At 36.6% G+C, this 15,324-nt stretch overlaps 1 protein-coding gene across 2 annotated transcripts; it reads left to right on the forward strand.

Annotated features, from left to right (window-relative positions):
• Window positions 1-205: 205 nt before the first annotated feature.
• Tes (Testin) lies at window positions 206-9,458 on the forward strand. 2 transcript variants are annotated; one of them, XM_067772247.1, is made up of 5 exons: window positions 206-562; window positions 4,419-4,819; window positions 5,868-7,025; window positions 7,392-7,972; window positions 8,917-9,458. In XM_067772247.1, exons 2-5 carry the CDS (start codon window positions 4,522-4,524, stop codon window positions 8,950-8,952), a joined length of 2,073 nt encoding a protein of 690 aa, XP_067628348.1. In that variant the 5' UTR covers window positions 206-562; window positions 4,419-4,521; the 3' UTR covers window positions 8,953-9,458. The 2 variants fall into 2 exon arrangements, with proteins under 2 accessions (XP_067628348.1, XP_067628349.1); XM_067772248.1 differs by having other exon boundaries at window positions 206-515.
• The last annotated feature ends 5,866 nt before the right edge of the window (window positions 9,459-15,324 follow it).

Raw genomic sequence — 15,324 nt, forward strand, 5'->3', positions numbered from 1 at the left:
CAAGTGTGTTGACTTATCTGTAAAGCATTCTGACAGGCACTCGCTGGATTCGGAATGACAGCGAATTCAAAATGGATACCATCACCGAATGCGCCGAATGATTGAAAAATTGAAAAAGTCGAGACGATTGGTAGTCAAAAATGTTGTCGTTGAGACCAAAAATGCGACTCTAGACCTGAGATTTCCATCAGGTGAGCGAGGCTGTTTGTAGTTTTGACGTTTATCGCTTAGTGAACACACCTGTATAGGTACACTATGGCTCCTACAACAAAGCAAACCAAGTGCAATCAATAAAGTCATTTCAATCATGCAAACATGACGAATAAATATAAATCCTATAAAATATAACATTAAATACAAAAAAGACAATTACGTGACCAATTTGACAAACCAGGGTGGAGGTGGCTCCTACAACAAAGCAAACCAAGTGCAATCAATAAAGTCTTTTCAATCATGCATACATGACGAATGAATACAAATCCTACAAAATATAACATTAAATACAAAAAAGACAAGTACGAGACCATTTTGACAAACCGAGGGTGGAGGTTGCTCCTATAATGTAAAGCAAACCAACGGCAATCAATCAAGTCATTTTAAGTGTGGTAATAGTCTAGTTGAGGGGTCGACTGCTAATACGCTACCAAAAATATCGAGGGAGGTGTCAAACGACGCGTATTGATCTCGAGAACAATAATCCGATGGCGGAAAAGAAAAATTTTATCTCTGTCCGGAGATATTTGCATTTGAAGTTGGCGATTTCCATGTGGTTGTTGTTGTGTTCGTACCCCCAAAAAAAATTGTGCATCACCGTGGCGGTAGCCACGGTTATACCACACACCCGGACTTGGCATTGCGTAGCCCAGGGTTATTTTTTATAATCGCGGCCGAAGGCCGCCAACGCAGAAAGGTGTTCTGCGCAAAAATACTATGGATCCGACCCCCGGTTTCGGAGGTACCCGCGGGTCTTTTTTCGGTTTTTCATTAATATCTTTTGAACGCGTTAACATTTTTCCGCCTTCGGATTATTAATACTGATGTCAAGACGCGTCGTTTGACACCTCTCTCGATATTTTTGGTAGCGTATTAGCAGTCGACCCCTCAACTCATTGTTTACTATATAGTTTGGCAGCTTAAATAGAGCTTATGTTGAGAATAGAGTGGAAGGCAGTGGACTAGGCAGTCGAATGTCATATAATGAAGGAATTGATGTTCGGAGTTTTTTCAAGATTTGCCGAAATCCTGAATCACAAAAGGGAGTGTAGTTAAGTACGAAAATGAAAAAATGTAGTTAGGCTTTGCTTCTTTTTTAGCAGGAGATTTTCAATTTAAAAATGTAATATACAAAATAATATACATTCTATTACTTTTTTAGCAGGATATTTTGATTTTAAAAATGTAATATATAAACCAATGTTCCTTCTATTACTCATTTTATATATGGACCTTCACATGCACTTTATAAAAACGTGCTTTTTATTTTTACGAACTTATTCCTCAATGAAAACAAATGAAACACGTATTAATGTAAGCATTAATCATGTTTCTTACTTCTTAAATGTTCTCCTTAAATATTATAAATGTTTTAAAAGTAGCAGGACTAAAATAATATTGACAAATCTGATATGTCAAACTAATTTTATACAAAAAAATTATTTCATAAATTGCATGCATTTTATACATATGCATTATATTTTAAATTTTCTCTAACCGTTTTGTGCTGACTAAATTGTGCTTCTGTATAACTTTCTTTGGCTATATAAGATAACAATTCCAGGGGCCGTTTTCACCATCTTCGGTGAACGCTAACAAACACTTTATTTGAAAGAAATCGTTCAGTGAGTCGTCAAATAAGGGTTTCTTTAAAATAACGGACGTTAAGAGGAAAAAGGAAATAAAACTATTTTTATAACATGAAGATAGGTAGAAAATTTATTGGGGATTGCACTGCGACTGTTGATCTATTGTGCCCTCATCAGATTGCGTCGCGTTCCAGAAGGATATGTTCCACCGTCTCTCCTGATAGATCACGAAATCGACATGAATACAAAATTATGTTTTTTTATTTAGTTGAACGGCAATAGAAATTCTTACAATTTTCAAGAAATCCAGGAAAGTTCAAGAAGAACCCTATGTTTTTAATTATTTGTGTTTTACTTTTACGTTGGCGGTGCGTTGCTTATAGATTGAAGCAATTAAAGCGCGTGTGTTCAAAGTCAGATGTAGACGCAACGCAAGTGTCAAAACGACTCAAAAGTCGCCTTAAGCTTAGTTGCATCACGTGTTATTTATCATTATTAATTAAAAACGTTGGATCTCGTAAGAAGCTAAACTTAGGCAAGATACACACGAGACATAGCTTCGTAGACGCGTACAAAATATGGAATGCAGCTACGATTTTCTACGCCTCAAGATTTCTTATGCTGTACCTAATACGCGTCTATGAAGATACGCCTCGTGTGCATCTTCCATTAGATTATTTTCAAAGAAAAAATGCTTTGTTTTTTAAACTTTGCTAATATTCACATACATGTATACTACTATGGCTGTCGCTTCCATACTACTATTTCATTATTTTAAAAGAAAATTAGTTCTGAAAAATGCAACCGTGTCACATGCGTTCTCAAACACGGTTACCACACCATTTATTCATTTAGGACCAAAATGCATCGAAAAAAAGACCAGATCTCAAAAAAAAAGGACCAAATTTTAGGTTTTTTATTGGTATAAAAACAATTTGGATGTTCCAATGGTTTAATATATACAATTTTAATAAAGTAGAAACTTGGTTTTAATTCAAACTGCACAAACAAAAATAAAGTGCACCTTTAGGTATTATATGTTCACATTGCTAGGATTAGTCTATGTCTTTCACCAACCAAACGTTGTGAACCTAGTTTTGCTTGATTGCAATGGAATAAAGTCCATAGCGCAGTTCGGTTTTATTAAAGAACGGTTAAAAATTTGCTTTGTGGCAAACTCAGTAAATCGTAAATAAAACTAAGCAGTGGTGTTAATGCTATTTTTACAGATGTTTACTTTTTCTCTAACAGTTTAAACTTCATACCAGAGCCTAGATTCAGTAAGTGTGAGTTGGAACTCAGACTAAAAATCAAGCGTCTTAAAAGTTTCAACTGTGTAATAATTGAATACCGATCGAAATATCTAACCACTAAAACAAGTCTTTTTTCTGATAAGTCCGTTGTTTCATCAAAAATTAATGACAATGTGTTTGCCCGAACATTCACCACTTCCGTTTTTAATGCCTTGCCTAAATTATCTACCGGGTGAAATGTCATTTTTCTGCTACATTTTATAGATAGAGCAATTTTCGTGGTAAGAATTCCATTGAAGTAAATTGAAAATTATATGTGCATAATAGATTTGCGGGAAATTTTATTAGCAATATTTTGAATTTTTGTTTCAGTTTAAGTGAAAAAGAAATAAACGTACCAATACTTTGCCGAAAAAACCAAAATTGAGAATAAGGGACCAGCGGACCATATGCGGTTGGAAGGGACCATTTTTGTTCCATATGGAATAAGTGGCAACCGCAACAGCAAGCTTCCACATCAAATACATATACATATAAGTACTTCGACATTACGAAATACATTGTCGCGTTGTGAGGCAAAATATTGTTGCATAAAACCTTTTTGACCGCCACATACCACAGATTAAGTACTAAAATTTCACAAAAATAATAAAATTTTTCGAGAATCGCACCGAATAATTGCAGTCATTGTTTTCGAATTTAGATACAATGAGATTGGCAAATACGAACGTGTATGAAATGTAATGTCAAAACGTATATGCACATGGTTGTATTTCAATGCACGAAAATCCTTTAAAAACGCATGAAATTGTTAAATTAAAGTTGGAAAAAATTTTTAAAAACTTTAATATAAATAAAAAGCTTCTTTTAATAACAACAAATACGCCCTATATATTCTATTTATACATCAATTGGTAAGGTTTATCTCACTTTAAAATTTAAGCTAAATAATCTAAAGTTTTTTTTTTAAATTGAGTCGAGAACTGTGCGTGTGAATGTGCGAATTTCACCGATCAGCTGTTAGTTGCGCTACTTGGTAAAATTTACAATGCCTCAACTAGACTATTACCAAACGGAAAACACTAAAGATACCAATCAACATACAACCAAGGAAATACATCACTACCCAAGTACAACCTGGCGCTATACGGACACATAAAGATCCGTGCCATTATCAATACTCACAAAACGAGTATTCAAAGCCACAAAAAAAAAAAAAATCTAAACAAAACTAGAATTTGTTTGCCAACGTCCTTTCCTTTGTATTAAATGTAATTCTTTGATACTTTTTATTAAAATACGATGTTGATTATTTAAAAAATTTAAACCACCTAAGTTTAAGTTAATAGTGCCTTATTAACAGCTTGCTATTTGTGCGAAAACGATGACCTCATTAAAAGAAAAATTATTCATCAAAACTGCTGAGCTCTAAAAGGATACAATAACAAATAAATAAAGTACTAATAATGAGCGTACGTGGCAACAGCGAGAACTGTGTAGAAGAATCTGTTGCGCCAGAATGGCTTTCGAAACTGGAAAGTCGTCGTGAGAATTTACAGCGTTCCACAAAGTTGAGCCATGAAGTGGGTGCAGGTGCACCTTGCGGTGAATGTGGTGAAAAATGTCCCGGACTAGATTTACATTTTTGGCGTAAAGTATGTCGCAATTGCAAGTGTCGTAAAGATCAACACAAATGTGTAGACGAAGATTTATCGTCATGGGCGCAGTTTGAAATATTAGGTCAAATATGTTCAAAGCCAGCTTGTAAGTATATTATTTTTAATGTATGTATGTGCGTGCCACGTAAATATAAAACATTTCTCGTTTCTTTAGCATTAGGCTTAAGAAATACTTCATTAATCAATCAATAGCGTGAACCTTACACGTCAGCAGTATATTCTGTAGCAAATTGGACTTGGTTATACTCCAAAGCACTCCGACTGTGTAGATAGATCCTCAACCTGTTCTGCGTACCGCTGTGACCACTGAAATAGTAGTGCATCTTATGCTAATCGTATGGTTATAAAAAAAATTTTAATTTTGTGTGGTAAAACAGTAGGTAACTATTCCACGACTCAGAGCTACCACTACTCCGCCGCGGTAAATCAAAGTACGATATCTCAATTGCTTCGGCGGCAGTGGTGCGCTGATATCAAGGGTTCCAGTCACGGAAAGACATCAAACTCTTTAGAGGCAAGCTTTTTTAATTATAGAAATTGTTTCTAAGCGGTGTAGCCCTTGGACAGAAGTTTGGCGAACACCTCGAGTGTATTTCTGTCATGAAAAGCACCTCGAAGTTGGCTTACAACCTGCAGATCTCGCCCACCCAATTAGTAGCAAAAATAAAAGGAGCACGACGCAAGTTGGCGGAAAAGCTCAGCCTCAGGGAAATATCGTGCCTTGTATTTATTTTTATTTTACCTCAAGTGCTACCGTATAGCAAACAATCTTAATGAAATCCGCAGTATCGTTAGCGTTATAAAGTATATCAATCGACACGGCCAGGGAGACAAAGGGGTTCGTCAGCTCCTATATGTTGTTTGCAAAAAGCTTAATCACTTCAACGATTTTGGGGAAAGCTGCTGTTGTAAACGTTTCTGTAGTGGTAACGCATTTTTCTATCTAAGCTAGCGCTCATCGTCAATACCGTGGCAGTGACAACGGTCTCTATCCCGAAAAAGTAGCTTTATTTTTATGTACAAAAGTCAATAATTTAACTTTGCTCCCGCTGTGTTTATACTAATATACATACATATTAATTTCATTCCCACTATTACCATATTAACAATTAAAATTTTCCTTGCATTTACAGTTATTAAAATTAAGGCACTCGCAAGCCAACCAGTACAAGTAGATTGGGTGCCACCAAACACAACGCCTGATGTCGTTTCAGATTACATGGAAAAATTGGGTGCTGGCCAAGTACCAATTGTAGGTAGTGATGCTGCCCAGAAGCGAAAACAACAATTAGAATTCCAAGTCCCGCCCCACGATTTGAATGCCGAACTTTGCGATAATCTAACCGATGCCGAAACTGCACAACTTCAACAATATGTGGTGAAAATACGTGAAAATTGTGTTGGTCAAGGTGTTGTGGTGCGTATTGGTAATATGGGTATAGGTTTTGTTGAATATATAATGCCACTCCAACAACAAAACGCCCTAACTGGTTCTAATGACACATACCAAGTCCCATCGAGCAGTCAGCAAATACCATTAAATAAGCCGTTTGTACATTCCGAATCTAGCGATATATCATTCCATTCACCATTACCAGTTAAAAATCTAACAAATACACGAATGAGCGCACAAATGCGTCAAGAAACACCAGCTCGAAAGTTAAAATTTGCCACTACATGCAATTTGGCACCAATATGCGGTCTACCAAAGAATGTTGATTATGATAAAGACACTGTGTTTGCACAAATATTACATTCCGAACCACTTCAAAACGTCGTAGAAAATAAAAGTAAAGGTTTATTGACAGCCAACGCTTCGGTAGTGGTATCACAAGCTCCTATGTTACCAGATTTTATGAATGCTTCTATATTGAGCCCAGCTACAAAACAAAAACTTAAAGATATCGGCGTGAATGTGAAGGCTGTACAAAGTACCTTGCTGAACAGTCCATTTTATGATGCACTATATGATACACTCAAACAAAATGATATCAAATTTCCGGAGTGCTGTGTTTTGTGTCCCATTCAAGAGTTGAGAGAAGAGCTGCTAGTAAATAAGCCAGTCGCAGAGGAGCTAAGTAGTTTTGTATCACAATTACCTAATAGCCCAGCAATTATGTACACCAGTCCACCTGAGAATAATTTCGTAAAATCAGGGCTTAGTGGCTCCAATAGCAATGATTCCGGTTTTGGTTCCAAAGCCTCAACTCCGGTGGGTGGTGCTGATATGACGGCAGCTGGCTTACCAAGTGCCTTCCAACAAATGCGTTTAGCTAGTAATTTAGTGCAAGGTACGTATATGTTAGGCAAAATTTTTTTCAAATTTTGAGTGCTAAACGACTTTGGCTAGTATGTATACGTGCTAATTTCTATCCTGAGTGGTCTGAAACACAGAATGGCTTTATAGCTTTATGCTGGACTGTCGACGAAAAGATTATTCGCTTGAACGACCTCGACGAAAGCTTCGAAAATAGTAAACTGCTCAAATTTCTTTTTTTTATTTTTTAAACATTATCAAAAAAAAGTTTTCCGAATCTACTATTTTTGGCTATAAAGCAGGGGTTTTCGAAAAGCCCAGCGGGGTATAAATATGTTTATACCTTTCATTGTTATATGAAACATTTATTATGAATTTTGCCCACTTTATTTTATTGCAGATCCACCACCACCGCTACCAGTCTTGAATTGCCGTGACTGTACTAAACCCATAACCTTTGGTGATATTGCTGTTAAAGCCGAACGCGCTGGTAAAGAAATCGCTTGGCATCCGGAATGCTTTAAATGCTATACTTGTCGTGAATTGCTCGCAGATTTGGTTTATTTCTTCCATGGCGGCCAAGTATATTGTGGACGTGATTTGGCTATAAATTTAAAAATACCACGTTGTAAAGCATGTGATGAATTGATTTTCACAAAGGAGTATACAGCTGCCGAGGGTGCTACATTCCATATCAAACACTTTTGTTGTTATCATTGCGACACGCCACTGGCTGGACATCAATATATACCCGATGAGAAGACGAATATGCCATTATGTTTGAAATGTTATAATGAATTCTTTGCAGCCACTTGTCAACGTTGTAATCGTCAAATTGAGCCAACCGATCAGGGTGTTGCCTGGGGTGATGTACATTGGCATAGTGATTGTTTCATATGTGCTGGTGTCGATTGTGGCAAGTCACTGATTGGTGGACGTTTTTGTGTTAAACAACAAATGCCATTTTGTAGTCCACAATGCGTACGAAGTATTATTTAAGTCAATTTATTATTCACACTATATGTATGTATGTCGATTTCGTTTGTATGCACAGTGTTAAAGTATTCACCACTGTTTATATATATATATGTGACCTGGAATCATGAAACGACACTATTGTGCGAAAATACCGTTCTTCACTTTTTGAGTGATTCTTATGTAAAATTTAACGCTCCTTCCAATGGAATAAACCGCAGTTTTCTATCTTTCTTAGTTTTTTCACAAATCGAATTTAAAGCTAAATCGGACCACAAATACGATTTTTTTAAATATTTCGATCCATGCGCCACCTATCGGAGTTTTCTTTTTCTTATTATTGCACTGTCATCGGGTTCTGAACTATATTCCAAGTTTCAAGCTTGTAGCTTATCGGGAAGTTAATTACATTTTAATTACAAAATTCGTTCACAACTGCCAGCCGCTACACAGAGTCAAGCTAAACAAAAACTTTAAATGCGTTTTTCTCGAAAACTTGTTTTCGTACTATAGGGTCGTTTCATGATTCCAGGTCACATATTGTTGAGAAAGTACAAGATTTCCTTACTTCGGCTGCCGATTGAAAGAGAACTCTATATGAGAATTTTCTTTAAAAACGCGCTTTTACAGATATTTGTTCAAAAAAGTAACTTCCTTTTCCAGCATCAGAGGAATAAGAACCTTTTGACCAACATTTTTGAATACGTTGTTTTTTTGGAATAACCGTTTGCTGTAAGGCGAATTCACATCCAGGTGGTGTTATCCCATCAACTGTTTATCCTAGCGATGCTTTGTCAGTTAATCGAAACCAAAGCTCATTTTCTTTTGACTTCACATTATTTCGCAGGGCGTATCGGGATGTCTTTTTAAAGCGAATTCTGATATAGAACGTTCACCAGCACTAAATGTAATTCAATGGTAATTCATCACTATATTCAATCAATTTCCAGTTACGTGCAGAATGGTGCTTCCATACAATCTTGTGAGCCAATCACTCTCGACTGAAGGAAATTACTCTTTAATTTTAATCGGAAGTTTATAAAATTTGATAGAAAGTTAAGCCAAACAAACTAAAAAATATAAAGAAACAAAGAGATAAAATTGAGCGAAAAAGGAAATTGATGACATAATAATCTCAAGAAGACTAGTATAATAAATTACTGATACTGCTGCTGCCAACCGTTCACGAATTACATACCTTGTTACTTCGTTAGCCCACACAGGGAAATCTTTAATTCAGCAGTCGATATACGACCAAGATATTCAGCACAAAATGAACAGTTACAGCAATTCCTATTTAAAACGTATTATGTAAGTATACATAAGTTGTATATATCCACATTAAAATGCAACTATTTTTTGATATAAAGTATTTTTTATCTGCATCCCAGTTTATATTCACACTTAAAAGTGCCACAAAGTAGTATAACTAGTATGTAGTACAAAAGATACGATATATGTTTGAAATACACGCTTAAGCTTTGTTTAAAAACACGAATTTTATTTAACACTGTTGTTGCTGTAGCAGTGCTTCGCCACATCCAAACAATTCACAAATTGTTGTTGTTGTTGTAGCATTGTTTCGCCCCACCTAATAGCTGCGGCCGATCACAAATTGTCATCAATATCCTCTAACGGGAGTCCAAGGAAACTTGCTGTTTCGACAGGGGTGGACCATAATGAAAGGGGTGTTAGAGGCGTTGTTTCCACATTACAATTAAAGAGATGGTTGGTGTCATGTGGGGACACATTGCAAGCGGGGCATACATTTTGTATGTCGGGGTTGATTCTGGATAGGTAAGAGTTTAACCTGTTACAGTATCCAGAACGATGTTGAGCCAGAGTGACTCGCGTTTACCTGGGGAGTATGCGTTCCTCTTCCGCAAGTTTTGGGTACTGTTTTTTGAGTACTGGATTCACCGGGCAATTCCTGGCATAAAGGTCCGACGCCTGCTTGTGGAGAGAGCTTAGATATGTAGAAATTAAACAAAAGTGGGGATAGGACACCGCCTTGTGGCACCCCCTGTTTAATTCTTCTTGGTTTTTATGTTTCATTTCTAAATTGCACCTATGCCTGCCGACCACCCTTCGGCAGTGTTTGACAAGCGCTCCGAGGGTATTTCTGTCATGAAAAGCTCTCAGTGAAAACTCATCTGCCTTGCAGATGCCGTTCGGAGTCGTAGGTCGCGTCCGGCCAATTTGTAGGGAAAATCAAGACGAGGACGACGCAAATTCGAAGAGAAGCATGACCTTAGATCTCTTCGGAGGTTATCGCGCCTTAATTTTTTTTTTTTATCAATAAATAATGCACAATCGGAAGCTGAGTGGAAAAAAGTGAAATTCATGTATTGCTATGTAAATTCTATTTTGTATGACAACGTATCAGTCGGCCAAGTTATCCATAGTGGAAAAAGCAACGGTTCCAAAATGTTGAGCACCTCACTGAAACAAGATTGGCTCAGACTCACTTCGTGGTCCTTTCCAACGCATTTTCCCTATGCGAAAAAACGAAGACATATACTCAATTTTACAATTGGTGGAACTCCAAATTTTTGCTTCAATGGTGGCAAGGAGTTGGTAAGAATATCTAGCAAATATAAGAATGCCGGCTTGTTTAGCCTGTAATATTGGCGAAAGCTAATTAAAAAAAATTAACTTGTTATTCAAAGTGCTGAAAAAAGTAATTTTTAGCTTACAGTGAATCATTCAGTTCCAAAGGGTTAGAACTGTCCGTTAATTGCCTCCGAATCGATTTCACATTTATATTCTCCCGCGCTCAATCAATACAAACCTAATTTCAATACTAAACATTATTTTATAAATTTTTTATTTCTATTTTTGTTGTATTTTAAGAAAATATATGCTTGGTTACAAAATTTACACAATTGTAAGTAAATTATTTGTTCACTGCCAATTCACAATAGAGCATCAGCTGTTTCGAAGTGAACTTTTGTTCACCCGAAATTGCCGATAGGCGGAAAAAGGTCACCCGAACAAAAGAAGTGAAGGCGAACACTTTTCCGTGTGAACTTCGCGATAAGGGTGAATATGACTTTTTCAAAACGAGGCACATACTTGGTTGGATGGAACATCTATGAGCAGTTGGGAACGCATTTTATTTTGATTTTCTTTATAGTTAAGGGGGGCAAACGGCTGCTATGTATGCATTAAACAAAATTGTGTCTCCATTAAGTTCCTGTGTGAAATTACTGTTTACATCGAACATGTAAGTAAGTATATACATACATAATTACGTTTTCGGTTTGTTTAATTAATTTTATTTTCCATTTTGTATTTTTTAAATTATTTTTCTATATTTTAGTTAACATATCTAATGAACATAGGTAAAGTGTTGCTCCAAACAAAAATTTCATTTAAAAAATACAGTTACTAAAAGCTAATTCGTTACATACGAGTATGTACAGATAACATAAGTTTCCATACGTACAATAGATATTAATATAGTAGTTTTATTATAATTTTAATTTTTTTTTAGTATTTGTGTTCCGATAATACTTCAGTTAATTCAGTACCTTTTTACAAAGGAACTTATGTAGCACAATAAGAAGAATCCAATAGTTGTATTTATGTATATAGAGCAGCAAACACACAAAAAGTCATGGTAACAGTAACAGACATACTCAACCACACACGAGCATTTCGATCGAAAATGATCCTTTTTGTACAGGTAAAATATGCAGGTATTGTATGTTCATATGTATGATAGTATGCATTTATTCTTATGAGGTTGTATTATGCGTGATAAATAAAGTAGAACAACAAAAAGTAAAAATATAAAAACAAAACAAAATTTTTGTATACAAAAGCATAACAACAAATATCACTGAACATTCATGCGTTTGTGTGAATGTATGAAAATACATGTGTATGTACCCAGTAGCAAAAGGTAATAGGTAGGAAATGAGTTGGTAATAGTCAAAGTGAGGGTCCACTGCTGAATTCATCGCTGAATTTTAACACAGCGATGTCCTGAACAACTAGCTTACCCGTGGATATTAACCAGTCAATTATATGAATTACCAACTCACAAACTTGGGGAAATGAATTGATCAGCTCTTCACATTACCGACACACATACTTTGATTTAAATAATTTTGTTCAAAATAACAACAACGATTTTAAAACGAAATTTGTTTTGTTTAAAACGAAATTTGTTTCTTCTCTCACCCCGCAACCTATTACCAACTCGCTTACCTTTTTCAGTTCTGAATTCTTTTGCTACTGGGTATTTATGTAAGTACTAACACATGTCTACGAATGTAAGTTTTATGTATGAAGAAGTACAACATGTGGGTTTCTTGACGACAGTGAAAATAAGGGAAAAATGTGCCGAATGAAGGCGCAGGTGTTCAAATACACCATGGATTTTTGTTTCTGTGTTTTTTTTTTTTTTGATGATCAACTGCACTTTGTGCTAGTCGCAAACAAATCCACGAAAAACGACAAGGCAGGCAGGTACCTATATTTTTCTTTTGAATGCTCAAAGTTTCCGGCAGGGTAAAAGTTTATAGCGGTGCACCAATATGCTGGAAACCTTCTAGCTTTCATAAATGAAGCTGTAAAACAATCTGCCGAAATTTCAAAAATTCATAAAATCTATGGGACACATACATATGTATATATGACTGATCTGGACGATTTTTTCGGCATCAACGTATTTCATATACATCTGAAAATTCAAGCTTCTAGCTGAAAAGAGAAATTGCGAAAATCCGCATATTTGAACAATAGGTTATCGTTATACGACCGATATTGACGATTGTTTCAGACATCAATGTGTGTCATACACGTAAGCACCTGCTGAAATTTTAACCTTCTAGCTCTAAAAAAGGGGACGAAGAAAATCCTCATATCTGAAAAATCGGTTGCATAGGATATATCCTATATACATATGCTGCCGATCTTGACGATTTTTATGAAATTTTAAGTTTCTAGCTTTTGGGTTGGCGCAGAGTGCTCGCTATATGCCATGCCAAGCGAGAAACAATTTTTTTCCCCAGCGGGTTAGGGGGGGTCAGAATATACCCGCGGTAGGTATGCCTGTCGTAAGAGGCGACTAAAATACCAGATTCAAGGGGCTGTGTAGCGCAACCCTGCAGGTTGCCAGCGCAACATATAGCTTCTCCAAACCCAATTGTCAACCTCACCTATCCGCGGCGAATCCTGTTTCACTAACAGACGAGGCTCTGGCGACCCTAAGCTCCTTATGGAACTTGGGGTTGGGGAGGGAGGGGATGGCCTGAAGGTTTAATGTGGCCACATAAATCGTTCCCGAGATGGTCGGGCCAGCACCTTAATGGTGCTGTTGTACCGGAGCGTACCGGATCTGTATCCGGCAAAGGACCATCACATCGATAACACTCCCCAAAGCCTTCGGGGAGCAACCTTATCGCTACAACAACAACAACAACAACAGAAACAATTTTTATTTTCATATATTTTACAAGCTTGAAAAGTTTTTGGCACTGACAATTTTCCATAAGAAATCATTTCCATAGCAACGCTTCTCGCTTCCACTCTCTCGTCAGTCTAAGAATGTGGAAAAAATGGCGAAAATCCTCTTATCAGAAAAATCGGTTGTATGGGATATGGATATATGCTATAGTGGTCCGATATGGTCGGTTCCGATAAATATCTCGAAAATTAGCGGCCGCCGTGGTGTTGTGGTAGAGTGCTCTGCCTACCACACAGTAGATCCTGAATTCACGCCCCGCGCAAGCAACATCGAAAATTTAGAAAAAGTTTTTCTAAGCGGGGTCGCCACTCGGTAGTAATTTGGCAAACACTCCGAGTGTATTTCTGCCATGAAAAGCTTCTCAGTGAAAACTCATCTACCTTGCTGTTCGATGTCGGCATAAAACTTGTAGGTCCCGTCCCGCCGATTTGTAGGAAAAATTGTTAGGAGCAAGATGCAAATTGGAAGAGAAACTCGGCCTCAAATCTCTGAACGTGCTCTACATTTATTTATTTATTTATCGCGAAAATTGGGGGACTAGTTTGCGTTCAAACAGAAGACGGACAGACGGGCTGGCTTAAATGAACTCAATTCGTCTTCCTCAATATTTTGGTATAACATTGGTGGGTCCATCTCTTCTCCTTTAAGGTCTTACAATTTTCAATTTCGGACAAAAATTAATATACCATTTTATTTTCATGAAAGTTATCAAAACGTTTCAGTATCCAAGTTTTAAGACGTGAACGTAATCTTATTAAAAAATGTTATCGCAAATTCGACCTTAAAAAATTGGTTCCAATGGAGAAATTGTTGTGGCAAGGCGATAAATATTTGTATAATTTTTATTTTTTTATATTTACAAATAAAAGTATTTATGATAAAATATTTGCAACCTAAAATGTTGAAAAAAATTTTTTTGGTTATACAAAATTTTTTAAATACGAAAATATTTTTCTCTATGATTTTAAATTGAACCTACAGTCAGTGGTAAAAGAAAGTGTACACACGTGAATAGCAACAACATTGCCTCTACTTAAGGGCGTTCTGGGTGACATCATGGAAAAATTGTTTTTTTGTGAAAATGAAATGTAATATTGTCTTATTTAATGGCAGAAGCAATGCTACAACAACAACAGAAGTGATTTGTTAGTTCCATGCCACGTCGTTGCAATCCATAATGAAAGCAAATGGAAAGCACACAAAGTACTGACCCCAGCGGGTTAGAGGGTCAGAATATACCCGTGGTAGGTATGCCTGTCATAAGAGGCGACTAAAATACCAGATTCGAGGTATATATAGCTTCTCCAAACCCAATTGTCAACCTCACCTATCCGCGGCGAATCCTGTTTCACTAACAGACGAGGCTCTGGGTGGGGAGGGAGGGATGGCCTGAAAGTTTAATGTGGCCATATAAATCGTTCCCGAGATGGTCGGGCTAGCACCTTAATGGTGCTGTGTTACCGGGACGTACCGGATCTGTATCCGGCAAAGGACCATCACATCGATAACACTACCCAAAGCCTTCGAGGAGTAACCTTATCGCTACAACAACAACACGAAGTACTGGAAATTGACAACCTGTTGTTTTTGACACCAATTAAAAAATATTAAGTATTTCCGATATTTCGTCCATATCCTCTTTTGTTGTAAGTTTTGTTTTTACATTAAATAGAACAGAATTACAAATCATTAAAAAAAATGTTGCATTGTGTCGCCTAAGTAGAGCCTATATTTTTATATTAGACGTGTGTAGTACACGTTGTTGCTGTAAAAACGTTAGCGATAACAGTTTTTGAAAAAAAAAAAATTATATTTTTTGGGTTTTGGGGAGTGTTTTGGTCGAAAAATTTACCCTTTCGCCATTTTTTTTCGCAGGTTCGAA

The sequence above is a fragment of the Eurosta solidaginis genome, chromosome 3, assembly GCF_040869045.1.
Source record: "Eurosta solidaginis isolate ZX-2024a chromosome 3, ASM4086904v1, whole genome shotgun sequence".
NCBI lineage: Eukaryota > Metazoa > Arthropoda > Insecta > Diptera > Tephritidae > Eurosta > Eurosta solidaginis.